General features: G+C 41.4%; 1 protein-coding gene across 3 annotated transcripts in view; it reads left to right on the top strand.

The window, feature by feature from the left end:
* Positions 1-27,956, top strand: part of FAT3 (FAT atypical cadherin 3) — a 520,003-nt gene that overhangs the window by 368,175 nt on the left and 123,872 nt on the right. For all 3 annotated transcript variants that reach the window (XM_077780625.1, XM_077780624.1, XM_077780623.1), the window contains exons 4-5: positions 24,978-25,292; positions 27,664-27,874. In XM_077780625.1, the coding sequence (XP_077636751.1) occupies positions 24,978-25,292; positions 27,664-27,874 (526 nt within the window). The remainder of the gene's footprint in view (positions 1-24,977; positions 25,293-27,663; positions 27,875-27,956) is intronic.

Below are 27,956 nucleotides of genomic sequence, written 5' to 3'. Positions count from 1 at the left end.
TTTTTTTTTTTTTTTTTTTTAGGAGACTACTATGAAAGAGTATTTTTGTTTCTAAACAAAGGATCCAGTACTGATGGAGTTACCATTGGTGATCCAGGGGAAACAAGGAAATTGCAAGAGCAAAGCCCTTGAATGGGTTAGAAGGGAGTCCACGCTGAGTGGGGAGGGGCTGAATGAGGGGCGTGGCAGGTAGTGAAAGTGTGCAGAGAACCAATGGATGTGGGCTCATGAGTAAAGGGGNAGATAATCACACAGGGTTATGTTTGAAACTGAGATTCTGAAGTGTTACAGTTATTGGTGACATCCAATCTTGGTTTTTCTGTTATAAATAACATCGAGGCTACATCTACATTTCTGTCATTAACTTATTTATCTAATTTGTTATGATTAACAAAATATTCATTCAGCATCTAAGTGGTAGTTGCATTGCATACAAATTTCTGAAAACCGTAGTAATTATAGAGGTTATGATTCAGTAACATCAACACTTGGTAAAAGAGAGTTCTGAGGACATTACAAAGGTAGAACCCTTGAGCCGGGAAAAGGAGGAAGTAAACAACAATGAGATACACACTACACACCTATCAAGATGATAAAATCCAAAACACTGACAAAGTGTTTGTTGGTGAGGATGTGAAGTAACAGGAGCTCTCATTCATTGCTGGTGGGAATACAATATAGAAGAGCCACTTTGGAAGGTAGTTTGGAAGTTTCTTACAAAATTAAACATAGGATCCAGCAATCATATTTCTCAGTGTTTACCCAAATGAGTTGAAAACTTATGGCCACACAAAAACCTGTACATGGATGTTTATAGTGGCTTCATTTATAATCACCCAAACTTTGAAGCAATCAATATGTCCTTCAGTAGATGAATGGATAAACACCCTATAGTACATCCAGACAATGGAAAGATAAAAGAAATGAGCTATCAAGTCACAAAAACACAGGGAGGAAACTTGAAAGCACATTGCTAGGTGAAAGAAGCCAATCTGAAGAAGCTGTATGCTGTATGCTTCCAACTATATGACATTCTAAAAAAGGCAAAGCTTTGCAGACAGTAAGATGTTCAGTAGTTGCCAGGATCTTGCAGGGAGGGAAAGAAGGATGGGTAGGTACAGTGTAGGGAAACTTTAGAGCAGCAAGACTAATCTATATAACACTAGAATGGTAGACACGTCCATATTCATTTCTCAACCCATGAAATTTACAATACAAAGAGAGAACTCTAATGTAAACTAGAGACATTAGTTAATAGTAACATACCAATATTATTTCATCAATTGTAAGGAATGCACCACATTAATAAAGGATATAAATATGGGGCACCTGGGTGGCTCATTCGGTTGAGCGTTGGACTTCAGCTCGGGTCATGATCTTGGGTTCAAGCCCTGCATCAGGCTCTGTGCTGACACCTCGGACCTGGGAGCCTGCTTTGGATTCTGTTTCTCTCTCTCTCTCTCTCTCTCTCTCTCTCTCTCTCTTTCTCTCTCCCTCTCTCCCACTTATGTTCTGTCTCTCAAAAAACAAATAAATGTTAAAAAATTTTTAATTAAGGATATAAATAATAGGGGAAACTGGGAGGAGGAGGAGGGAGTATGTGAAAACTGTACTTTTCAATCAACTTTTCTGTAAACCTAACACTACTGGGAAAAAATAAAGGCTACTATTCAAAAAAAAAGAAGCAACACGCTTGTTTTCTTGGAACACAGTAAGTACTCAGAAATGAAAAAATAAAAGTGCTAGGTAGGCAAGGAGAAAAAAAGAATAAAGTGTGTTTATTCCACAAAGAAGGAGTGAGCGATGTGTGCAAAAACAGAGAGAAGAGTGGGCATGGTGTGCAGGTTTGTTGCGCAATCATGCTGAAAATGTTGGCAAGCAAAGGATCATATTTGCTTCACAAAATGCTCCCCTAGCCCGCAGTGAGGAATATGGATTACAGCATGACCAAGACCAAATTAAAAGAGACAAGTCAGGAAGCTATTGCCCTGGTCTAGAAGAGAATGAATGGGGTCTGAACTAAAGTAAACAGGGATAGGGAAGTGGAGGTGCCTTTTAGGTAGATTTTGATGGTAGAGTTCAAAGAACTTGGTGGCTGACCGAATGTGTGAATAAACAAGCACGGATTCTAGAATGCCAGCATTTAGGGACTCCCAGCAGAGTCTGAGCAAATCCTGTCTGACTCAGGACATGCATACCTGACCCCACCTACTGCTGAAGGATGATCCTGATTTTTCCAGCACCAAAAAAAAATGTCTTCCTAGATTGTTTGCTTGACACTTCGGGAAGTAGCATTAACACTTTCAGGTCACTAGGGGGCTAATCATAGACATTTTGATGACTGTAAAATTGAACTGCAGTTCTGAGAGAATAATCCTTACAGTTCACACAAGGTTCTTTCTTGGAAGAGGATTTTACTATCTTATAAGGACAAAGCCATTTGCATTAAGACCATTCCATGAGGCCAGTATCATCAAAAACAGTATTTTTATGCAGATTTTGCTCTCAAATTCTTAGCCACCCAGCCCAGAGGTCCTCTGAATACTAAATCTCCTATTCATTCCGGAGGCTATATGTTAGACTGGTGGCTGCATGAATGAACAATTAGAAGGATGTAAGGACGAACCTATATAGATGATAGATAGATAGATAGATAGGTAGATAGACAGATAGATAGAAATAAATGATAACAGTTAATGTTCTGACTCCATAAACATGTAATAATTTTAAAAAATTTAATAATTTAAAAAAAATGTCTATTTTATTTTTGAGAGACAGTGAGACAGAGCATGAGCAGGGTAGAGGCAGAGAGAGGGGGAGATACAGAATCCAAAGCAGGCTCCAGGCTCTGAGCTGTCAGCACAGAGCCCGATATGGGGCTTGAACTCACAAGCTATGAAATCATGACCTGAGCCAAAGTCGAATGCTTAACCAACACAGCCACGCAGGTGCCCCAAACATGTTAATAATTTTAAAGAAAAATTACAAAAATAATTAATATAATTTAAAAACCACTTTTAAATAATTTTTTTAACTGTTAAAGGAAGATTACTTAGTAACAAGTGAACTTACATTTATTGACATCAGCTACATGCAGGGTACTGTTTTAGATACTCATATATACTACTAGATTCACAGTGCTTGGCTGTGCCAATTTACATTCCCACCAACAGTGCACGAGTATTCCCTTCTGTCCACACCCTTGCCAACAGTTGTAATCTCCTTTCTTTTTGATGGTAGCCATTCCAAAATGCATGGGGTGATAGCTCATTTTGCTTCTGATCCACATTTGCTTTCTGATTAGTGAGCATCTTTTCAGGTACCTGTTGGCCATTTGGGGGTCTTCTTTGGAAATAGCATATTATGTACTGGGAAGTCGCTGAGAGAGTAAATCTTCAATGTTCACATCACAAAAAAGAAAGGGCAATTGTGTGACATGATGCGGGGGGAGGCTTAAGCTATGGTTGTAGTCATTTTGCATGTTGGGGGAAAAGGCTCTTGGGAGCAGAGATAGGGGACTTTTCCTTTTGTATCACCAGTGCCTACCAGGAAGGTAGTTTGTGCTCTAAAAATATTTGCTGAATAATTAACACAGTATTTCATTAATTCTAGTAAAATCTCTGTGAGGTGGTATTGCTATTCCCATTTCACAGCCATAGATATTGAGACACCATTTAAATAATTTGCTGAAAGTTAGTGCATCTCAGAAACAGTGGAAGAACGCAGAACAGAACGCGAGCCTATGTGACCCAGAAGCATTGTTTTTCTCTCCACCAGCATGGAGATGGCTCTTCGAGTGACTGAGTGATCCTAGTTAACTTCGGCACAGTTCCCTAGTTGGGGACCAAGTTACTCTTTGAGGCCATGGAGAAGTCTCAGCATTTTGGCAGCCGACTTGGGCTGACTCTGACAATTTCCTGTCTCCATCTGGAGCTGCCATTTGAGAAGCATAAGCAAAGAGCCTGAGCCCAGGTGGCCCAGCCTACCAGCTTCCTGAAATGAACAAGATAGTGATTTTCATGACTCCAGCCGGGCAAGAGGCTCGCCAAGCCCAAATGTGCACCCTCCTCAGGGCACACTGTCATTCCTCACCCACCGGCCACCAGGCTGCGTTCAGATAACCATGAAAATGATTCCCATTGATTCAGTGGAACACAATTACACTGCTGAAGAGTGAAATGGAGTAGAAGAATGGCATTTGGAGGCAGAATTGTTAAGTAATAGAAAATAATGCCAATTGACCCTTTAGGTGTTTGGTCAGACCCACATACGACTGCTAAAAGAACGAATGCATTTCAGAGACTTAGACCTTCATCTCTGAAATGCAGCCAGAGGTTATTAGCGTCGTCCCACCTAACTCTCCAGAAAGCACCCAGGCCTCATTTAGATACTGATTCTGTGAAAATTTTGTCTTTATGAAGAAAGTCATAAATAGAGCAACACCGTACCCTTTTGAAAGGAAAAGATTCCTACTATTTAAGCTATAAAGTCCATTTATTTAAAAGATCTGTCACTCAGATGCAATTTTAGTCACTTTAGGGGGTGGTCTTTTATGTTTTCCTCCTTTCGTACATATAAAGAGGAGCTACGAACCTCCCACCCTTACCCGCTCATTGACATCTTTAGAAAGCTGGAACCAGACTCTGATTATAGACCTTTGTTGCCATAAAGAGACAACAAAATGTGGTTAAGGAAGAAGAAAGACCCTTAACTATGAATTCTTTTCCACTGATGGCTAATTTTTTTCTCTTATACCTTTCCAAAAAGGTGGCAAAGTGACATCCACTTACAGTGTATTTAATTGCAACTTTCAAGAGACTGAAACAGTAATACGTCACTGAATTCTCAGTCACAATTCAAAATGTCTGGAAAAGCAGAAGATGAAGTGTACTGTCAGCAGAGGGGGAAGACACTGGAATTTCGAGTAATCTGCCAGGTTTACTGATTACACTCCGTAACAAAGAGGATATATCGGCCCTTGGTTTTAGCATCTGATTTCCATTCAGATGGGGTCCTTTCATTACACACAGGGTTTCTCTCTGGATAGACACAGTATTTACGAGCTAAAGAATAGCAAAGAGCATTTTGTCCTTTCATAATGTGGTGATGTCAGATGCAAGTCATTTGATCCTAATCCCTACCTCCAGAAATCCAAAGGCAGGTTAAGGGACCTCACTGAAAGCTTCTTCCTAAACCGCCATTAAAGAATATGTACATGTCTACACCACTGTGTGTGCATGAAAGCTTATTCATAAAGGAACACATGATATAGTCATGTGAATAATGATGACCCAGCCATTAGATAAGAATTTACCTGCTTAGTTTAATTTGTATACAGAATTACTAAAAACAAGCAGTGAGAATTCTCAGTCTATTTCAGGCAGCTTTTTAAAATTCAGCGGAATCAGTGACTGAAGTTTGGGAAGCATAAACTTGAAGTCAGAATATGCATTACTCACATAACTCACATAACTGAAGTCCAGGAGCCATACCATATTAGGAATTGCTTAGCTATATAACAAGCCTGAGAAACCTAGTTCTTCTGCCCTGATGTCCTTGGTGTCAGGTCACCCAGAAGCTGGCACCCCTCTTGATTCTAAGAAGGTGAAGAGAAACAACTAGAAGTACATAAGCCCATTAAAAAGGTGTGTAAAACCTATGATATTTTCTTCGATAGCATTTTGTGAGAAATACAGGTCTTAAGGATAAGCAGAACCTTGAGAAGTCTTCTGGGGAGCCCTCTAAAACAACACTAATACATCACCAGATAAATTTGAAAACATCCCGTTTTATGAGGAAGAATTCCATAATCACCAGCTAAAAAGAAAAATCAATGATACATATTCCTTTTCTAAGACTTTGATTTTCCAAATGTAGAGAACGTTCCTTTAAAATACCAGGTTTCCCAGGATACTTGAACAGCATTTAAAATGGCACCATAGCATAGACTGAGTACTTTTTACACAGCCCACATATAGAGCTGTCCCCACTTCCAATATCCCTTCCTTATTTGTAAACATGCCTGTTATCTCTTCTAGGCAGCAAGCTCATGTAGCGGCCGAGACCATGTTTTCGGTCATGTTGATCTCTCTCTCTCCCCCACAATGCACTCACATTACAGGTCCCCCAAGAAGTAATTATTGAATGTACAATACATATTTCAGATTGAGACTAGTGAATTCAAAGTATTCTGATATAAACAATATAATACTTTCATATATGAAGACATGGTCCTTCCTCACTCTTAACTGGTTTTTCCTAGGAGTGTCGATGAATTTGAGCTCATGCCCTTTGAGTCTATAAGGGTTTGGTAACCTTAGCCTGGATTTCACAAAGTGCTAGGTCTTCTGAGACCTCACTGTTACCTATGAGCTGAGTGATGTTAGGAAAAGCTTTTGACCTTGCTGGGTCTTCCCTCAGCTATAAAATGGGATTAATACTGCTTGACCAACTTCCCTCATCAATCTGTTGAAAGAATCAAATGAGAGCACAGATATGAAAGTGCTGTGAAGGCGTGGCATGAATGAGGTGACCTCAATATTATTATTGGAATGGGTTAGGGGCCCAGAATATGAAGGGTCCTTGTCACCCTGTCGTTTTCAAAGATAAATCACCCTAATGGTATATGTCCACAAACTCAGAAGCACTGAAAAAGGGCATTAAGACTTGAGCTGGCCTGAGCTTCTGAAGTGTATTAGGGGAGCAGCTGTATGAGAGCACATGTCGTCCACACCCAGCCTGCCCTGACTGCAGTGATGTGTCCTGGGCCTCTGACCATTGGATTTCAAAACCAAAGGACTAAAACCCAGATAGCCGTCCTACATCATTGCCTGGTAGTCTTAAGCTGCTGCCAATGCAGTCACCTGATGCCTCATGTGATCTTTTGTTTGTATAATTTCTAGAGATGTCTGGGGAAGGCTGTGAGCCTGTATGTTTTGGTAATGGGCCTATTCATTGGAGCATGAAAACCAGTAATTCTTTATGATCAGTAGAAATCCTCATCGCCTTTAAGTCTATTCAAAAATCATTTTTATCATAAGCTTTCTGCAGAGTTTTTCATTCTAGTAAAAACCTACTCTGTTTAGGAGCTTTATATGCTCGTTCCTGTTACTGTCATAGAAGACCTCCTAGGACAGTCTCCATATATTTTAGTGAACAATTTTTTTCTTACATTGGTCGAGTATTGGGATCATCTGACGTACTCCTTTGACAAAGCCAGAAGGAAAAGAAACATGTTCATTCACAAAGTTACAGGAGAGTTTCCAGGACGATTGGAGCGAATAACTCAACCTTTCGTGAGCGTGCATTCTGGTGGTAAATCTTGCCAAGTGCTTGGTGATCTCTGCTGTCTCTCACACGTTGTGAAACGTGATTTGGGAATATTTCTCCCCAAGAGCTTTTGCCATAAAGTAAAAATAGTTTCAGCTGCCCGCTAAGTAGAGTCTTACAAAGAGATATTCATTATTCATGACTCACTTTTCTCCAGTGCTGCCCACCAGGGATCTCTTTCACACATAGGTACTTGTGGGCCTGATCTTCCGAGAAGAAAGTTTTGGGAGAAAATAGAAAAAGAAAGAAAGAGCCTCACAATTTTATTATTCCTTGGTTCATAAAATGAATGGGGAGGGTAGATCTGGTAAACCACGGGAACAACTCTGGCCTGTGTGAGTGCAACACATAATAGGGAGTCATATTTGATCATCCTAATAATACTCTGAGAATAAAAATCAAGTTTGTAGAGTGACGTCTATAAAAACCACTGTATTATATTTGCACCCAGCAGAGAAACTGAGTGCTTGTGGAAAGTCTTTCATTTCAAAGGACTTTTCAATATTTTTGTATGGGTAAAACGACTATTTCTAGAGTTTACAAATCCACAACTTGAGTTATACATTTTTAATCGACTCCGGGGGTCATGTGACGGTCATTTATCTTCCATGACGTAACATATTTCATCTGTTTTGCTTTTGACATGGGCAGAAATTTCACCAGCCACTGTTTTTACATTACTTAGGCTTGGTGGTGAGGGCTGCCCCTGAGGCATAATGATGAGAATGTGCTTGCTTAGCCCACTGCTTCCAGTGTTGAAAAAGAAAAAAATGGAGAAATCNATCATGACCTAAGCGAAAGTCGGACGCTTAACCGACTAAGCCACCCAGGCGCCCCTGGAGAAATCTTTTTAAATGGAATTTAAACCCATGAGTGTTTACTGGGAGCAGAGTGCAAGTTTTAGGCTTTCTTTTTTTTAATTATTCTTTCAGGTGATTGTTCAATGTCTTAAGTTATTAGATTTCTGAGTCTATTTGATTTCGTGGTCAAAAGATAATTTGGCTTTTTTTTTTCTCCCCTTATCTTTGGGAGAGGGGACTTACACACACACACACACACACACACACACACACACACACGCTTAAAAAGAAAGCTGCTTTTTTATTTTGTACCAATCATTCAACTTTTCAAGGTTTTACAACAAAAAGGGTACTAGAACACCCATATCATTGTTGTTGTTTTATAATTCCTTACTATATTATTAAGATTTCCAGGCTTTCCATTCGATGGATAGGATTTACATTTCATATTTTGGTAGGTTTCCTTTTCTGAACACAGTATGGAATTGTTTCATGGCTAATGTTTGTCATATCTGAATTTTCACATCGACCAAAAGGCAGTTTACTTGTCCCCTACATTTCTTTCATTTATCAGTTCTAGGTACTGAGAATGGAAAGTTCTTGCCCTCAGGGAACTCACAAACAATCAGTTTTCAAGTGGTTTGATATAAATGAGCATAAATTCTGAAGAGAACTACAGTTTAGACCAAGCACTGGGTGTATGCATCTTACATTCTCCTGGAAGGCAAGAACTGGCCTTCTGACAAATGTGCTGAAAACAGACATATGATAAATACTTCCTAAATAGTGCACATTGGCCATTACGCTCATTCTCAAGTTTGTCCTTCTGAATCTATTTAAGCTTACTGAATTGATCTTTATTTAAAACTTACACATACTCCCTTTTGTCTTATGAAAGTAATTAAGATACTTTAAGTATCTAAGATGACCCATCTTTCTCTTTTAATAGCCTGTATCCCGAGACGTGCTTCCCCAGGGGTTTTAATTTTATTATGTGGAAAGAACAAACCCTACCTGTTGTGTGATTAATATAAGAGTACACAGGATTTTTAATAGCTCTGTTAATGAGATAATGAATAATGTTGGTTTCTAACCAACAGGATATCTACCTAATTTATCCTAATTTATTAGCAATCTAAGATCCTTGCTATGACTCAAAATTAAAATAACATGCTGTTAAAAGTAGGAAAACAAAGCAAGATAAATAACTCCTTTACCAGTTCAGAGCCACATTCCTGATGCCTCTTATGAAAATCTAAAGGAACTGATGTTAGTTTAGCATTTACTATGTATCGGCCGTCACGCCTGTCACAATGTAGTGACTGATGCAATATTGTCTTTCCCCCAAGGGAGCTTACAAGCTAGTTCAATGCGAGAGTGTTAAAGAGGACAAACCTGAATAAAGTCAAGCAAATCATATAAAGGAGTGATTCTCCCAGAATGTGGTCTCTGAGAAAGTGTCATAAAGGAACAGACATTTGCATCTGGCTTTGGAGGATTTTATAAGAACTATAGGAATAAGGGAATAAAGAGGATCCTGTCCAGTGGGAACCCCAATTGAAGGTGGAAGGGCATTGAAGTGCATGTGCCATGTTAGAAAAACAAGTAGACCGTGAGCTTCCCGCAGGAAAGAGGCCCATCTTGCTCACCACGGTACACCCAGTGTCTAGAATACTGCACATTGGTAAGTACCAGTATATCTGTGTTGAATTAAGTGATCTAATTGTGATTGAAACTTCAGATATAGGGTGGATAGAAACTAGAGGCTGAGAGTAGCCCAGTAAATAGGCTGTATCAATACTAAAGAATCTTGCACGTTGATACTGAAGAGTGTGGGCTTTACCTTGTAATGAATTCAGCACCTCCCAAAGTGTATTCCTTGAAATAGCAAATCTAAAGGATATTAATAAGCATCACTCAACAAAAAGGTTTTGTTGTCAAATCAGCTTGGGAAATAGTGGTTGAAACAAAGTGAAATCGGCTTCTTTGCTTTTACTTTACTCTGATTGACGTGCATTGTAAAGCTCCAAGAAAGACGTATGCTGCTCTCCAGATTCCGAGGATCCTGGACTTTCTCTTTTAAGGCAAGCACACTGCAGGACCAATGTTCTCCATGGCGCAATTTCTAAAATTTGCTTGAAGCAGTGGGCAACCATTGAAGTCCTCTCAGCAGGGTACTGACATCATCTGAATTTCATATTAGAAGATTCTCTGGCCTTCTGAAAAATGGACCACGATGAGACAAGACTGGAGACAGGGAAATGAGGTTGAAGGCCAGTGCCACAGCTTGGGCTGAGACACTGAGAGCTTGACCCTGAGAAAAGAGAAGAAAGAGCCAAGAGATACAATTGACATTTCAGAGGTAGAATTGTCTGGGCTGCCATTAGAATTGGATAGGGTGCAGCCTGCTCAGGGACACCTGGCCGAGGAGATCACAGGGCACTGAATGTGGCTCATGCTCTTTGTTACCAAGCTGTGCCTCCAGGCACATTCTGAGGAGGGACACCTATTTCTGATTCACAGCCAGCAGTGTCCCTCATTAATGGCTGATGAGATGTGGGAGGAAAGCAAGAGAAGGGTTCAAGATGACTCATATTTGTTGTTTAGATGAGTATAGGACTAAAGATGTCTTAATTTTTTTTGGAACTTCTTTTTGACTTTTATAAAATCATAGTCCCTGAAATCCTAGTGCCGCAAGAAGCCATGATATATGTGTCACTCTTCTTGCTCTGAACTGTCTCTGCCAAGAGCTGTTGTTTTATCTGTGCCACATATTAAAATATGCATCCTAGCATTTCAGAGAGATTTTACCAAGACCTTGAACCGAGGGTTACCAAGCTCAAATGTCTAGAGCAGGCTGAGCGTTTGCATACGAAGCGTACAGGAATGTACTTCACTTACAGAAAGAAATGTGCTCTCTTCCATTTGTCTTTGAATGCGAAGCCTTCTCCAGCTATCTTTTGTAAGCATTTTTTGATAAGAATGTAGATTGTGAGAAGAATTTCTCTATTCCAAGAAAAATCTCTGCACAATATTGATGATGAATGGCAGCTCACGTGCTGAAGCATCGAAGCACAATAGACAGCGGTGGGCCACTCCTGATTTCTCAGGAGAAGCTGGGAACTTGAATTTTTATACAAAACCTCTCTAGTTATAAATGTTGGCAGAAATTTTTATAATACAGTGCATGGGCCCCCAAAAAGCTTATCTCTGAGCCACCAGTTTTCATGATTTTTACCTTATTCCATACGCGCTCTCATCCATACACATGGGCCTAATTTTTTCAGGTTGATAGATTTAAAATTCATTTTTTTAGGTAGATAAGGTGTTAAATGACCTGCTAAGTTGCCAGGCAAACCCTGTGTTGAATTGCTGAGTGAGAGAAGTAACGCTCTTTTCAGAGCTAGTAATTAGGACAGTGTCTTTATTTATTTTTTGCATTAAGGCTTTATTGTGGGAAGAAAGACCAAAAATCTGGTGTCTGGTGGAAGTGTTAGTGCTCAAATCCAAAAAGCATCGTTAGTGGAATGAAAGGCGTGAGAGTCTGCCACGGTAAAAGTTGTGAGGTCCGGTGCTGGAAAATAGGGAGGCTACCAATATACACTTCACATTGTAATTCATACCTGGTGGTTTCTTTTGCACAGAGAGGGGGGAATGTGGAATACCATATTGACTAAGGCCAGGATGTCAAGGGAATTACGAAATAGTACAGGGGGATTTAGTCCTGGGGCTAATGTGATGTCACCTCTTAGTTCATAGCAGAACTTTCTTAATGGCCCACATGTGAGCACATAGATTGGACCCATCTGTTTGAAAGGGGGAGTTAGCACATGTGTGGTAATCACCATTATTCTAAAGAAACTTTGAGGAGGTGTTTAGTTCCTGCTGATAGGAAAAGATTAGAATCAAGCAAGTTTTATGAATAGAAAATGATGAGCAGATGAGCCTGGAAGGAAATGGAAATGTGATGAGATTAGTAGCTGATGTATACCTCTCTGCAGGCAAAAAGGCTTTAAGAGATGTCAGGCTGGGAAATACTTTATTTCCTGAAGTGCAAAGAAGAGATTTGGACAAAGCTATAATCTTAGCAGCCACTACCAAAGTGAATTTGTCAAGGATCTTTCTAAAAAAGTGGCCACTTAGAAATTGCTGTGTCTAAACATGGCGATGAAAAGGTACCTTCATTGTCTTGAGATGCAAGGTTCACACATGCATCCAACCAACAAACATTTATTGAGGACCCACTATGTGCTAGTGTAGGCTAGTCCCTGGAGTGGCTCACAGCCTTCTGGGAATCCATGCTCTGTAGAAGACAGACCACAAGTGCTCAGCAGGGATCTCTGGATGGATCATGGGCAGATTTTGTCTTAAGTCTCCCTGGTAATGTAGCATCTTGGGTAAAATGAGAGATGGAAAAAATAAATGGCACAATTCCTTGGCCCCAAGACCTAGGTTCTATGGTCGCATGGATCATGGAGCACCTCTGGTTTGTGCTTTTAACTTTTTTAGGACAAACAAACTTTCTGGAAAATAGTTTAGGATAAACTCTCCTCAGATTTATATTATCGGTTCCCCAAAGATTGCTAATTCTAGCACTTAGTGAATAGATTTTCTGGTTTCCATGCCTTTCTAAACAGCCTTCCATACACGGAAGGGAAGGCACCCCATTCTCTTCAAAAAGCTGCCCCCCATGCCTCCTAGATTTCACCTCTTCCCAGGAGGTTGCCTCCATGTCTGCCTTTCCTGTGTCCTTCCTCCCTTTCTTTTCTTACCTACCTCACTCCATACTTTTTTTCTCTCCTTTCCTTTTTCCTTTTTCTCATCTCTTCCTATCTTCCCTTGTTTACTTTCTTTTAATTTTTTTAAACTTTCATTTATTTTTGAGAGAGAGAGACAGAGTACGAGCAGAGAGGGAGCAGAGAGGGAGGGAGACACAGAATCTAAAGCAGGCTCCAGGCTCTGAGCTGTCAGTACAGAGCCTGACACAGGGCTCGAACTCACAAATTGCGAGATCATGACCCAAGCCAAAGTCAGATGCTTAACCAACTGAGCCACCCAGGTGCCCCATTTCTTTGTTTACTTTCATTCCTCATTTCTTCCTTTTTCTTATTTCAAAGGAAGACTTTTTTCCCCATGTAAAATAAGTCAGTCCACAAAGGTATTGAACCCAGAAAGCATACACATCCTGAATTATCTAACTTCCTGAAACTGGAAATATCAAGGACATGACTATTGCACTGCCCAGAGATTATGTCCCTCAGCTCTTCCTAGGGGACAGCCTTATGAGATGGGGAAGGCAGGATGGTAAGTGACTGGAGCACCTACCCATCTCCGGGTGATTTCTTAATGCCGAATTATGGGTCAAATAAGACAAATCACATGTAATAAAGCCAAGGGCAGCTGGTTTAAAGCTGGCTTTTTATTTCCTTCCCTCCTTGGAAAATATGGGTGATAGTGCCAGTTAATTTCAGTTCAATGATTTTACCTTTCAGAAGGTTTATCTTTAAGAGTTGTTCGTCCTTAGAGACCTGCCCTTTAATTTACTGTTTGTACGTAGTTTTCTTTCTAGAAATGACAGGAAGCACTTTGCCTTCCCAGCAATGCAGCAGTCTGAGCCCACCAGCAGACGGGTCTGAAGTCCAGCCCTCACGTTAATATCAGCCCCTGAGTATAACTTTGAGAAAGTCGTTTATTTCTCCACTTGCAGAAAGGAGATAAAGTTGTTTTCAACTTCTCTGCTATCATGGGAGGATTAAGTATTTAACGTTTGTGAAACATTTTGAAGATAAAAAGTAAACATAAAAGCTAAACACAACATCTACTCTAAACACATTTCTTCCTTTTCTTAAGAGTTTAGCATTCTGAAAAATACCTAAATTAAAACCTCTGCAATATTGAAATCACACAGCTGAGAAGTTATGAATAGTAGGCCTCATTTGAAGCTCAAAAGGCAGCTTGGAATCCTGGAGCCAATGTCTTAGAAAGATGAAGGAAGGTTATTGCTGGTAATATGTTGTTGGTCTAAGAAGCCTATCTGTCTAGACTTGTTTCTTCATCTGTAAAGCAAGTGGAATGAACCAGAATAATATCTAAATTCCCACTTACTCGTGAGTTCCTTTAATGTCTGAGGACTATGTGCTTTCCTGACTATAATAGGGGTAAGTTTCCCTGTATTCTGAGGCTCTTCAGTGCATGTGAGAATGTGACAGGGATAAGAAAATACTCAGTAGTGGGTCCCTTCATCTGTTTGCCTACCTGTGTGGCGACTAAGAATGGAGACTTAAAGGGTAAGAACATTGCTACCTACAACTGGTCTTTAAGAAAATAGTGAAAACAGATGAGCATCCTCCCTGGAATTGTCAACAGCCACCGCATTTAAAATCCTATGCATAGAAGGGCACCTGGGCGGCTCAATCATTGAAGCGTCCAACTCTTGACTTTGGCTCCGGTCATGATCTCACTGTTCATGAGTTCATGCCCCATGTTGAGCTCTGGGCTGACAGCACAGAGCCTGCTTAGGATTCTCACTCTCTCCCTCTCTCTCTATCCTTCCCCTGCTCATGCTCTCTCTCTCTCCCTCAAAATAAATAACATTTTAAAATATAACAATTATAAAATAAAAACCTATGCATAGAGAGTGTGTCCTTTGGATCCAGAGACCTCCCGAGGCATATTGCTTTAAAATGCAATCAGATCCTAGAAAGGACAACACTAGTCATTTATTACAGGGCTTCATAACCTTTTTCCCATTGTAGTACACACAGAAAATGATAACATGTGTATAATACTTTTAGGTAAAGAGAAAGGCTAACCCCGGTCAGAGATCACCAGCCCTGGGGGTCCAGCTATATGAGGTCACACTCAGCTACCCAAGAGTTAGGATATTCAATATCACAGTATACCTGAAACATATTTGTCACATGTGGTTGGAGGTTCTGCCTTAGTTTAAATGGCTTTATCTTTAGTTTTCTTCCTTATACAAATCTATTAGCTAGGCCTTGAGACTCTTGATCATGAGACAGAGGAGGGAAACATAAATTTCTTTTAAGGTTTGTCTTCTGTCTTGTATCAGGTGCAAAATAGCTCCTGGAGTGAGGAGACTCAGAATAAGGGCACAAAGTCCTCAGGAAGAAGAAGGAGCATTGTCAGGATGGGGAGAAACTATGCAGCAGCCAAGTGTGGATGCCCAAATGGGCCATATTGGGGGCATGATCAGCCTAGACAATGGCAGATGGATTGGTGGTAACAGTGCTCTGACGTGCTGAGCTCCCACCTGCAACATGAGAAGTAAACTGCTAGTGTCTTGCTAGGGTATGCTGAGAGCATTGGTAGGGCATGTTTGAACTGTGTTCAGAGGAGGGAGAATGTGGCCACACCCACTAGTTGGGGCAAGTATTTAGGTAAGACACAGCATAGGGTAGTGGTTGGGGACAAGACCCTGGATCAGGCTGAATCAACTTCACTTTTTGTGCCTGTTTCTAAACCGGAGTATGGGGATCATCACCCTCCCTGCTTCCCCCAGGACTCATCTGAGGATAAATGGCTTAGTGTCTGTTAGGCACCTAGAAGAGTGCCTGCATAGGGTAATGACTGAGTGCCTGATACAAAGAGATAGCAGGGAAGTGAAAGCCACCCCACTCCCTCCTGCCTCCCAGCTCCTTTATTAGTAAGAAGGGTAGAGCAGATTTTGAGTGGGGACTGAAGATGTAGATGTGTAAGAAAATAGCAGGAGAAGACGCAGCTGCACTACATAAGTTTGGGTGTCAAGTCACTGAGCTGGAAGAAGTCACAGCTGCCACCCAAGACCTCGTGGCAGTTTTCAAGCAATTGAGGAGAACAGGAAGGGTGCTGAAAGACCCAAGACCGTCAAAGATGGTCCCAGTTTTCAAAGGAGGAAAAAGCTTGACTCTCAAAGCACCACTATGAGTTTGATGTTGATCCACAGCCACATTTGGGGAGGGAATTTTAAACAGATGGTTACCAGATGCTTCTACACAGGCTGTGCCAGGTAGGGAAAAGAGCATGAGCTATGATGCCAAATTGACTTGGGTGAGAACCTGTGTTTTGTCACTTACTGGCTGAGTGGCCTTGCAAAAGTTCCTTAACTTCTGACCCTCACTGACTTTAGCTGTAGAGTAGAAGTGACAATGTCTAGGAAACCATCAAAACCCTAGAGGAGAAAGCAAGAAGCAACCTCCTTGACCTCAGCCGNCTCTCTCCTAGAAATAAATAAAAATATTAAAAAAAAAAAAAATTAACACTAGAACTCCCCTATGATCCAGCAATAGTGCTGCTGGGAATTTACCCGAGGGATACAGGAGTGTGATGCATAGGGGCACATGGACCCCAATGTTCATAGCAGCACTCTCAACAATAGCCAAATCATGGAAAGAGCCTAAGTGTCCATCAACTGACAAATGGATCAAGAGGATGTGGTTTATCTATGCAATGGAATACTACATGGCAATGAGAAAGATTGAAATCTGGCCATTTGTAGCAACGTGGATGGAACTTGAGGGTGTTATGCTGAGCGAAATAAGTCAAGCAGAGAAAGACAGATACCATATGTTTTCACATATCAGTGGATCAGAAGAAACTTAACAGAGGACCGTGGAGGAGGAAAAGGGGAAAAAATAGTTGGGGAGAGGGAGGCAAACCATGAGAGACTCTTGTACTGAGAACAAACTGAGGGCTGACAGGGGTGGGGAAGAGGGGAAATGAGGTGATAGGCATGGAGGAGGGCACTTCTTGGGATGAGCACTGGGTTTTATATGGAAACCAGCTTGACAGTAAACTATGAAAGAAAAAAAAAGAAGTGGCAATGTCTACCAGGTTTGTGTGAAAAATAGGGACAACGTAAATTACTATGCAAAGGACTGAGCAAAGCTGGCAAAAGAGGCAGCAGAACATAACATAAGGTTTACAACAGAGGTCAGCAAGGGAGGGTCTGGGTGGCTCCCATGGTTAGGTATCTGACTCTTGATTTCAGCTCAGGTCATGATCACACAGTCCTGAGATCGAGCCCCTTATCAGACTCTGCACTGACAGTGTGGAGCCTGCTTGGGATTCTCACTCCTCCTCTCCTGCTCACTGTCTCTCCCCTTCTCTCTCACAAAATAACTAAATAAACATTAAGAAAAAAAAACAGAGGTCAGCAAATTTTTTTTATGTAGAGACCTGAATAATAAGTATTTTAGGCTTTGTGAATGTCACAACCACTCAACTATACTTTTATAGCAGGAAAGCAGCTATATATTAATAAGTGGGCATGGCTACATCCCACTAACACTTTATTTACAAAAACAATTGGTCATGTTTGGCCCATGGGCTATGTTTGCCCATCCCGGGTTTAGAAACACACTGCCAGGTTTAAAACAAACTCTGCCACTATGAGCACTGTGACCTAGGACAAGTTTGTAAATTCAGTATCTTTATTGAATAGGTTTAATAATAGTACCTATCTCATGAGATTGTTTGAACAATTAAAGGAAACTATTAAAGGAACAATTAAAGGAGCAAGAGGTGTGTCTCTCTCAATTGGTCCTTTCTGCTTGGTGAGCTCTTGAATAAATAACTTTCTTAATGTTTGTTTATTTTTGAGCGAGAGAGAGCAAATACAAGCAGGGGAGAGATAGAGAGAGAAAGGGAATGAGGATCTGAAGCAGGCTCTGAGATGACAGCAGAGACCCAGATACGGGCCTCCGACTCAAAAACTGTGAGATCATGAGCTGAGTCAAAGTTGGGCAATCAACCAACTGAGCCACCCAGGCACTCCTCCAGTAAGATGAAATTTAAAAGGGACATTGATAAAATCCTGTTCTTAAGTCCCCCCAAAAGAAACCACACACTTAATAGTTTATTGTTTTTGACAGGAAAAAGACCTNGATCCCAGACTGAATAAAGAGAGGTGAGACTGTCTCTAGTATAGTGGAGATAGTTTCCACAGGCCCAAGTAAGTGTGGCATGCTGCTGTTTCATTGTTTTTTCCTTGCCATTGTATTTTAAGAAGGAAGTTGATACTTAGGAAACCATACTGAAAGAGGTAACCAGTATAGTGAATAGCAATTCACTATATGTAATGAATGACCTGAGAGATGATTGTATGAATTAGAGCTTTTCAGTCTGGAATGAGGATTCTGAAATAGCCCTAAGGATTTTATGAGTATGGCAGTTTTAAAATGTGGCCCCCCAAATTATGTAATTATGTAACCCTCCTTGCAACTGGAGGTGAGGTTTATGACCCCTGTGCTTAAATCTGACTCTGGGACTGTTGGCCAATAGAATATGAATCAAGTGGGGCACCTGGGTGGCTTAGTCAGTTAAGCGTTCTACTTTGGTCAGGTCATAATCTCATGGTTCATGAGTTTGAGCCCTGCATTGGGCTCAGCACTGACAGTGTGGAGTCTGCTTGGGATTCTCTCTCCCCCTCTCTGTGCCTCCCCCATTCATGCTTTATCTCTCTCAAAATAAATAAATTTTTAAAAAATGAATGTGGATCAAGTCATGCTATGCTGGTTTCTGAAACTGGCACTTGCCACTTTCTGTCCTTTAGCCTACTTTCTCCTAGAATCCAGCCACCATGCTGCAAGGAAGCACTGTGGTCCCAGACAATGGCTACTATCACCCAACAGACGTGTCCAATGACTACAGGCCCAGTCACCTGTGACTGTAATTGCACGAGTGACCCCAAGTCAGAACTTCTCCACTCAACCTCTGAAATCTGTAGAGATGATAAGAGCATTATGATTATTTAAGCCACTTGGTTTTGCGTTACATAGTAGTAGATAACTGGGACAATGTGGAAGAGGAATTTGACTTTTCCTGTATAATTTTTAAGAAAAGGAAAACTAGTCTATGAGAAGCTACAGGCAGTCTAGGCTAATGATTCAGGTAGATTCAGGTTTAGTATTAAAAAGGAGCTTTGAATAAATCAAACCTATCAAACAACAAATGAGCTGCTTCATGAAGCATTGAGTTGGTCTTACTGAAAATATCCAAACCGAGGCCAAATGATTGCAGATGTGGAATATTACAGAGGACCTGGGGCTTGAGGGAAGGGTGAATTTAATATGAAACCATGTTTTTGTTGATTGGTTAGTTGGTTGGCTTCTCTCTCAATTTGCCTTGAAAAGAGTTTTGTAACTAGAAGGAAGTGGATGAATATTTCATTTATTTAACAAATATCTGTTGAATACCTACTGCATCTGCTGTGGGAGGCGCTAGGAATACACCTGTAAACAAAATAGATGAAAATCTATGCTTAATGGAGCTCATCTGCTAATAAAGGAAGACATGCAATAAATAAGAATATAAGTTAATATATATATATATCGGATGAAAAAATGTCAAGAATAAATATAAAGTATAGGAAAGGGGATATGTAATCCCTGAAGAGAGGTTTACAACACTAAGTGTAATGGCCTGGAAATAGCCATTTATGATGAATTAATAAGTGAGGAGAATGCCAGAATTGAACTCTCCATTTTAGAAATATTAAATATATTTTCAGATACTCTCAATAATCACTGGGGACAAGGCCGGGGACAAGACACAAGGTCTCCACACTCAGGCAGCTTGCATGCTTATATTGTACCACAGAGAGAGACAACAAATATAAATACATCAAGTAGTTTCAGTGAGTAAGAAACATGACCTTCCACCAGCTGCCATAACTCCAGAATTCTCAATGTCCATCCATCTTTGGTCTTAGAAATAGGCTTATCAACATGCTCCTCTTTGTGGTTTTATTGTTATAATCCACTGGGTCCTGCTGATTTCCTCTGGTTCTGCCTGACAGACACAGACCCCAAGGGCACGAGAGAAAAATGAAATAGGCTGTACTGTACTTTTCAGTGGTAGTGAGCTGTTTGTGGTTCCTTTTATTAGATGCTAGCCAGAAGCACCTAAAGAAATTAATCTTCCAGGCTTTTGATTAATTGCCAAACCACTGATTATTGATCAATGGTGAGAACAGAAAATCCAGGTTAGGATGGCTCAGTATTCCCTTGTCAGATTGTGGCTAGAAGGGATAATCTCTAAACAATAGCTAATTCATCATTAATGGAAAATGATGCAGAGGAGGAGATTGTGGGGATTTATCTCAGTTAGTTTTGCTTTAACCTCCAGTGCTGCTACTCCTATTGCATACAGACTAATTCCAGCTGGTGGGTTGAAACCTAAGGCAACACAAGGTATGAAGCCTAAAAGACTGATTGAATCATTAACGATTCCTATTCCAGGTACAAACATAGCTGGACACGTGAGTGGGTCTAGAGAAATAAAAAATGGAAATGAAGACTTTGAGGTCAGAAATGACATAGTTCAGTTCAGCAAGCATTATCAAGAGTACACCAGGTTCTAGCAAAGATGGAAAAGACAAGGTCCCTGCCTTTGAGTAGCTCACAGCATACTGAAAGAGCCAAATACATGAATAGATCACTTCGGTGGATTGTAAATAAGTGTTTGCAGTGACCAGCACAGTTTTAGAAGTGGCTAGATATCATTTTGGGTAATCATGGGATTGGTGATATAAGGTGGGTATGAACCCATAGTGCAGGGTTAAAATTGTGTCTAGCTTTACATAACCTCCATTCATAGACTCAAAGCAAGAAGCACTCAGGAGATCATATGTTATCAGTCTCCAACTTTCCTTCAGATGAAGAAACAGAGACTCTTCAGTGTCTGAATGCTCTCTCCACTTATCTTAGGGATGAGTTTGGGGTAAATTAATTATTAACTTTATTTAACAATGTTTATTTGGCACTTAGGGCCATACCAGGTGCTAGAACATAACAATGAGTAAGAATCCCTGACCTAGGGTTGTTCTGGAAGGATTGAGTGGAGACCAACAAGGAACAGTGGCTTGAAAACACAGGTGATACCTGGGTGGCTCAGTCAGTTGAGCGTCTAAGTCTTGGTTTCAGCTCAAGTCATAATTTCATGGCTTTGTGGGTTCAAGCTCCACATCGGGCTCTACACTGGCAGCATGGAGCCTGGTTGGGATTCTCTCTCTCTCTCTCTCTCTCTTTCATCTCTCTGTGCCCTCCCCCACTAGTGCTCTCTCTGTCTCTCTCAAATAAATAAATAAACTTTAAAAAGAAGAAGAAGAAGGGGGTGCTTGGTTGGCTCAGTCAGTTAAGTGTCTGACTTCAGCTCAGGTCATGTTCTTCCAGTTGGTGAGTTCGAGGCCTGCACCAGGCTCTGTGCTGACAGCTTAGAGCCTGGAGCCTGCTTCAGATTCTGTATCTCCCTCTCTCTCTGCCCTTCCCCTCTCACACTTTGTCTCTCTCTCTCATAAATTAACATTTAAAAAAAATTTTTAAGATAAAAGAAAATGCAGATGATAACTAGTGTCCTAGTTATGCACTCAGTGTAGTGGGGATACGGTGAGGACGCCTCCATCTGTCTGCAGGAAGCAGAATGACTTCGTAGAAGGAGTATTTGAATTGAAGCTTCTAGAATGAGTCAGGTATAGTCACAAGAGAAGGCACTCCACGGAGACAAACAGCTGTGCTGTGGATTGGAGGTGTAGAAACATGACATCCTCCGAACCTCCCAGGCTCACAGTGTAAGTGGGCAAAGAGGCTGAAAGGGGTGGATTATACAAGATGATAAGTAAGTTGACCCAGCTCCTTGTCCTCAAGGAGCCCCTGAAAGGTGTCGTACAAGGTCAGTGGCATGATCAAGTTTTTAAGGCAAAAATAACACTTTATAATAAGGGTGGAGCAGGGCACCCAGCAGGCTCCTGTGGCAATCCAAACAAGCTGCCACGGAGGCGTGGCCTGGGGCAGCGTGGCCGAGAACGTGCACGTGAGACATACCCGCCAGCCTCCAAGGTTGGTTGGATGTGGAAAGTTAGAGCAGAGACTCCAGGTGGATGCCTAGGGTTCTGGGACAGGCCAGGGTGTCAGTAGGTATGGATGTCGTTCACTGAGAATGAAAATAGAAGGGGAAGGTTTGAGGGTAATGATTTCAGTCCATGACTTTTGGGGTATTGGGCACATGTAAGAGGTCTGGAAAGCAGATTGCTAGTAAATAGTTGAACATGTTGGTTTGGCACGGGGGAGGAGGCTTGGGCACAGGAGTACACACCGGAGAGTGCTCAGCTGTAGGTAGTGGTGGAAGTTATGGATAAAGAGGTCAGGGAGTTCTAGGCTAGGAGGCAGGGAAGGCAGCTTGGGGCTACATTGTCAAGGACCTGGAATGGTCTTTGCAGGTTTTACAAGGTGAGACTGCATTGGCTAAAGAGGTGTCCCAAGTAGGAGACTAATTGGAGTCTAATTCATTCAGTAAGCATTTGTGGAGCATGTTGTCTCTATGGCTTGACAGAAGAGTGAGAGCAGTGAACAAAACAGGCGAAGTTTGTTTGCCCGTACACCACTTATCAGCTTAGGCAAAGAATCACGTCTTTAATTCATTTCCACAAGAGCTAAGTGCTACAAAGGGAAAGTATCAGGTAATTTAAAGTACATTCATCGGGACTGGGATGGAGTTGGGGGCCGGCGCTTGGTCTGTTGGCTCAGAGAAGTCATCCCTGAAGACATGGCATTTCATCTCCACTTAAAGGATGTGAGGAAGACCCAAGTGAAAGAATGGGGAGAGCACTCCAAGGAGAGAGGGCAGTATGTGCAAAAGCCCTGGATGGGGGCGCCTGGGTGGCTCAGTTGGTTAAGCGTCCAACTTCGGCTCAGGTCATGATCTCACAGGTTCATGAGTTTGGGCCTCACATCAGGCTCTGTGCTGACAGCTCAGAGCCTTGAGCCTGCTTCGGATTCTATGTCTCCGTCTTTCTCTGTCCCTTCCCTGCTCATGCTCTGTCTGTCTATCTGTCTGTCTCTCTCTCTCTTTCTCAAAATAAATAAACATTAAAAAAAAAAAAAGCCCTGGACGAAAGGGTTGTTGTTTGAGGACTCCAGGATGCCTGCATGGCCTGAAGGTGCAAAACAGCTGGGTGCTTGAGATGAGACAGGGCTACTGCTTACAGCTGTGTGGCTACTACCCTTCCCTGTCTGTAAGCAGACACCAGAGGGCCTGGGTTTGTAAATCCAACTCTCCTCCAAAAGAAAGCATTTTTACCAGGATCCTCGAGTGAGTGGTGAACCACAGCCAAGAAGGTCTCTCTCCTTTCCTTGGCAGCCACCTGGCCCCGGCACAGCCCCACAGCCCCCTCACAGAGCCCGCTGAAGGGCATTAATGCAGAAACAATGAGGAGGTGATTTTGTGCACAGTGAAGGCAGTGGGAGTTGTCTGGATTTGGAAAGAGGCTGTTCAAGGAGAAAAGAGAAGCAGAGAAGCTGAGTGGCCAAGAAATCAGTGTGTTTTGGTCAACATAACTCACCCGGGAGCATAACATTTTACTTCAGCAGCTACAGCAGAATGTGCCTCTTTAGGAGCTCAGTGTGTCTGGGAAAACCTCAAGAGTCAAAATCTAGTCTTGGCACATATTGGTCCTGACGTGTTTCTTTTGTGAAACATAACAAACCAATTGGGAAAATAACTTTGGAAGGAAACTTGATTGATTTTTCAAAGAAAGCAAGAACTCCTATGAAAATTTCTCTTAAGTCTATTAAAGCCATTCTCCTAGGCGGCTTGTAAGAGAAACTCAACTAGATTGTAGTTCCATTTTGCAAAAAGCCTTTAATTTGTTTTCCCACATTTTTGGCCTTTGTTTCCATTATTCCTGTCAGGTTGCTTTATTAGGTGAAAAACTGGATGGCCAGGTGCTGTAATTCACTGTTGTTTTTCTCTTATTGGGGCCGAGTATGCCCTTCTGTTCCTTCTAGCCTCCCAATATATATTTTGATGTAATAAGCTGTCTTATTCCAGGTAATGACTTAAAGATGAACTATAGGTTCTTCTAGGTTTGTGGTCACATGGGATATTAGGAGTTGCCAAAAACTTATTAATACCTGGCTTTGGCACTTAGTAGCAATGGAACATCTGTTTACTCATCTGTACAATGGGAACAAATAAGCCTCCAGTTCCTGAAGAGGGTATTTGGGAAAGTGAATGAATGCTACAGTGCATGCAAGAGTGCTTTATTAACTGTGTCACCATCTATGTGTACAAGTATTAATATGGTAAAATTATTATCGCTATGTCCAAGGAGATTATTCACACTAAGACTCAAAGACTTTACATATGCCATGTACATTCTTTATATACCTGCTCTTCGTTTCTCTCCCCTCTCTCTGTCTTCCCAGATACTCATAAGAATAGCATCTCGGAGATATGGGAAGAAGTATCCATCCCCCTCGGGTTTCCCAGAGATGAAAATAAATTATTTTGCTACTGTTAAAAATATATTTTGACTGTCAAATGCACTTACAATGAGCCATCATAATTATGAAGCATATTTCTCAGTTTTCTTTCTGTACAGTGTCCATGTAAAACTCGCAAATTTTACATGAAGATAGAAGAGAAAGCGAAACTGAAAGAATTTAGATGGTGATATCATTGTCCAAGAATTAAAAGAAATATCCATTGGTTAACATGTAATAATGATTATATATTGCTTTCTGTGTCTGTTAGGGGGCATATTTTATGTCCACTAAGTTTATATAAGCCAGTACATTTTGTAAAGTCAATCGTATTTTCCCTCCTCTCCATGCCATAGCACAAGGAGAGCTCTGCTGCCCTCCTACCCTTTCAGCAATGATTTCCATTACTGGATGTAGGGCAATCCTTGCTTTTACGGATGAACTGTGAAAAGTTATGCATTGACCGTGAACTATATAGGAATAAGAAAAGTTGAGATGCCCTAAGGCATAGACTAGACCTTTTGTAGGGGGAGCAGAAAAGTTTTTCTCCATTCTGATTGTAAAATGCTTTTTCTCTTTTAAAACTCAGGTGACTGTGACAGATGGCGGTTCCTCCCCAAAACAGTCCACCATTTGGGTGGTGGTTCAGGTTTTGGATGAAAATGATAATAAGCCCCAGTTCCCAGAGAAGGTCTACCAGATCAAGCTGCCAGAACGTGATCGAAAGAAGAGGGGAGAACCCATTTACAGGGCTTTTGCATTTGATAGAGATGAGGGCCCCAATGCAGAAATCTCCTACAGTATCGTGGATGGGAATGATGATGGAAAGTTTTTTATTGACCCTAAAACTGGCATGGTATCTTCCAGAAAGCAGTTTACAGCAGGGAGTTATGACATCCTAACGGTAAGATTTTTCTGAACCTCAATAACATGCATGGGTGGTGGGAGTTACTTTCTTTTTCATGTATATTCCTTTGAGTAATAAATCTTTAGGTAGCCATCCAGGTTTGGAAGGCTACTTTCTATTTCAGTGATATTTTTAAATAATGAGATCATTTCCTTTGGTTGTGTGCTGTCAGCAAACCTCCCCCATTCCCAGTACACAGTCTGTACTCAATGACACTTCTTGTAGCCTTACATCATTTTAAGGTACTCAGCATAGATGGAAACCTAGGGTAGAAGAATAGCAGAGTGACCTATCACATCCACCATTCAACATATCAGTAACTCAATGTGTCCCCAATACTTCCCAAAGAAAACAACTCTTGTAACTGTTGACAGTGTGATAGGACATGAATTCAGCTGTGTAAATTGTGAGACGCAAACCACAGCTATGCTTGTTCTGAAAAAAAGTGAAAAAGCTTAAATTAAAAAATGATTACATTTTTTACCATTAGAAAATTAAAAGCAAAAACAAAAAACATGAGCACTATCTCATATAGAGACTTAAATTCCCATATCTAAAATGTCAGCCTGCCCCCACCACCCCCAACCACTTTAGAAATATTGCACCTATCCCAGAAAGGAGACTGGTCATCCTTACAAGTGATGGGCACTTTCCAGGGTCCCAACAACTGTCAAGAGTTAGAGCCATTTGCTGTCCTTCTCTTAGTCTATAGCCTTCTCTGCTGTATAAAGTCAGTCCTTTTTATTTTAAAGGGTGGTCTGAGTCCCTTGATTTGTCTTTTCATTCTTATGGTGTGGACTTGGGTTTCTTTCCCTACTCAACAGCATACTCAGAACAGTGGGCAGAGAAAAGTGGATAATAAAAAACTAGCTCTGTGTCTACCATTAGTAGCTCTGATATAATATGTCCTATTATAATTGTGTGAGATTTGACAATGAGATTTGACACTGGAGGGACTATAGTGGAAATTGTTGGTGCCCCACACAGATCCCCTTTACCAGGATGGGGCAGCTATGCCCCAGCTGCTGTGTGTGTTGGCTGCTCAGGGCTCACAGCTGTTCCCTTCTTAAGATGATTATCCTTGGCTGAACTTCTTGGCCTAGGAGATTCTCCACTCCCACCCCAGTCCAGCAGCCCATATCCAAAAATTAACTGATGCAAAAATTCAGCCCCTGCCTCCATGTGTCTCCAACACAGTGGTGGGATTGATCATTCAGAACTCCCCATGGGATCAGGCTGAGGTTAAACTTCAACTAAGACCACACCCTTGCTTACCATCTTTCTCTGTTCATCGTGCTTCCTTCAGTCCCTTTCTCCTGAGAACACTTCCCCAGCCCCCAAAACGATATATATTCGAATCCCTGTCTCAAGCTCTGCTCCCAGTAAACCTGACCTAAGACCTGTATCTTCAAGGGTCTTCCATCTCATAGGAATTTTTCTGGAACAAAGTGATCATCCATGAACACATAGCATTTGGGTGCTGTGAGTAGCTGCTGTTTTTAAAGGCTATGATGATTGGCCACAGACCTATACATGTTATTTTTAATATGTGATATTTAAAACCCCATTTTTAAATTTTGTTTTTGTAAAATTTTCCATCAGTGGTTTTTGCTTGTTGGACTTGAACCCTCAATAACGTCCAAGACACCATATCAGGTCACCCTGCACAGCTGCATGAGGAGACATGCTTTCTTCAGTTCTTATATAAGATCACAGAAGAGAGTCATTCATAGGCTCCTCCCTATCCTGCTGTCTCTGGGAGCCCATGCTTTCACCAAGAGAGTCCTTCACCCCTTCAGAGTTGGTGTAACTCAGGGGCTTCGGGAGCAGTTAGAGCAAGGCTGCTGCCTCTCTCACACCCAGCCCATCACCTTCCTGGGATTCTGAGTGAATAAGAGTGTTTCTCCAGAATAAAGCAGAAGGAAGGAGCTGCACAATACAACTACACACACACACACACACACACACACACACACACACACTCATTATTCACACTTAAGGATTGACAGTGCACTTTCTTCCCTTTCAAGAATCACCACCAGAGGTGTAAGGAATCAAGTTAGCTCTTCCTACTTATGTAACTATCATCCGTGCCCATAAAACACTATAAATGATAAGTGCCGCTTTTGCTTTTCAAGTCGTCCACATCTGTAAAGTTGGTTCAAATCACCTTCTGGTGAATGTGGTATGGGACCCCCAGGTAACTAAATTCCACAGCACATTCTCCCCAGATCTCCATCCTCCCTTCCCTTTGCTGACCCTGTGATGAGGATGGATTCTTGGGCCAACAGCAGATAAGTGACAGATCCAGATTTCTGCAGGGATCTGAGCTCTAAGACCTCTTTCTATGTTCTCTCCGTGTAAGTAGATAAAGGCAGTGGACAATGGGCGCCCACAGAAATCCTCCACGGCCCGCCTCCACATTGAATGGATTAAGAAACCACCCCCTTCACCTATACCGCTGACTTTTGATGAGCCGTTTTATAACTTCACAGTCATGGAAAGCGATAGAGTCACCGAGATTGTAGGGGTGGTGTCTGTGCAGCCAGCTAACACCCCTCTGTGGTTTGATATAGTTGGTAAGTTGGAGTCCCCCCCAGAGCAGTATTGGGCAATGTAATCACTGACTGGAGTAACTAGCAAAAAAAAAAAAAAAAAAAA

Source organism: Crocuta crocuta, unplaced genomic scaffold (assembly GCF_008692635.1).
Source record: "Crocuta crocuta isolate KB4526 unplaced genomic scaffold, BGI_CrCroc_1.0 scaffold78, whole genome shotgun sequence".
Lineage (NCBI taxonomy): Eukaryota > Metazoa > Chordata > Mammalia > Carnivora > Hyaenidae > Crocuta > Crocuta crocuta.
Note: the sequence above shows the minus strand (reverse complement) of the source record. Positions and strands in the feature narration are given on the sequence as shown.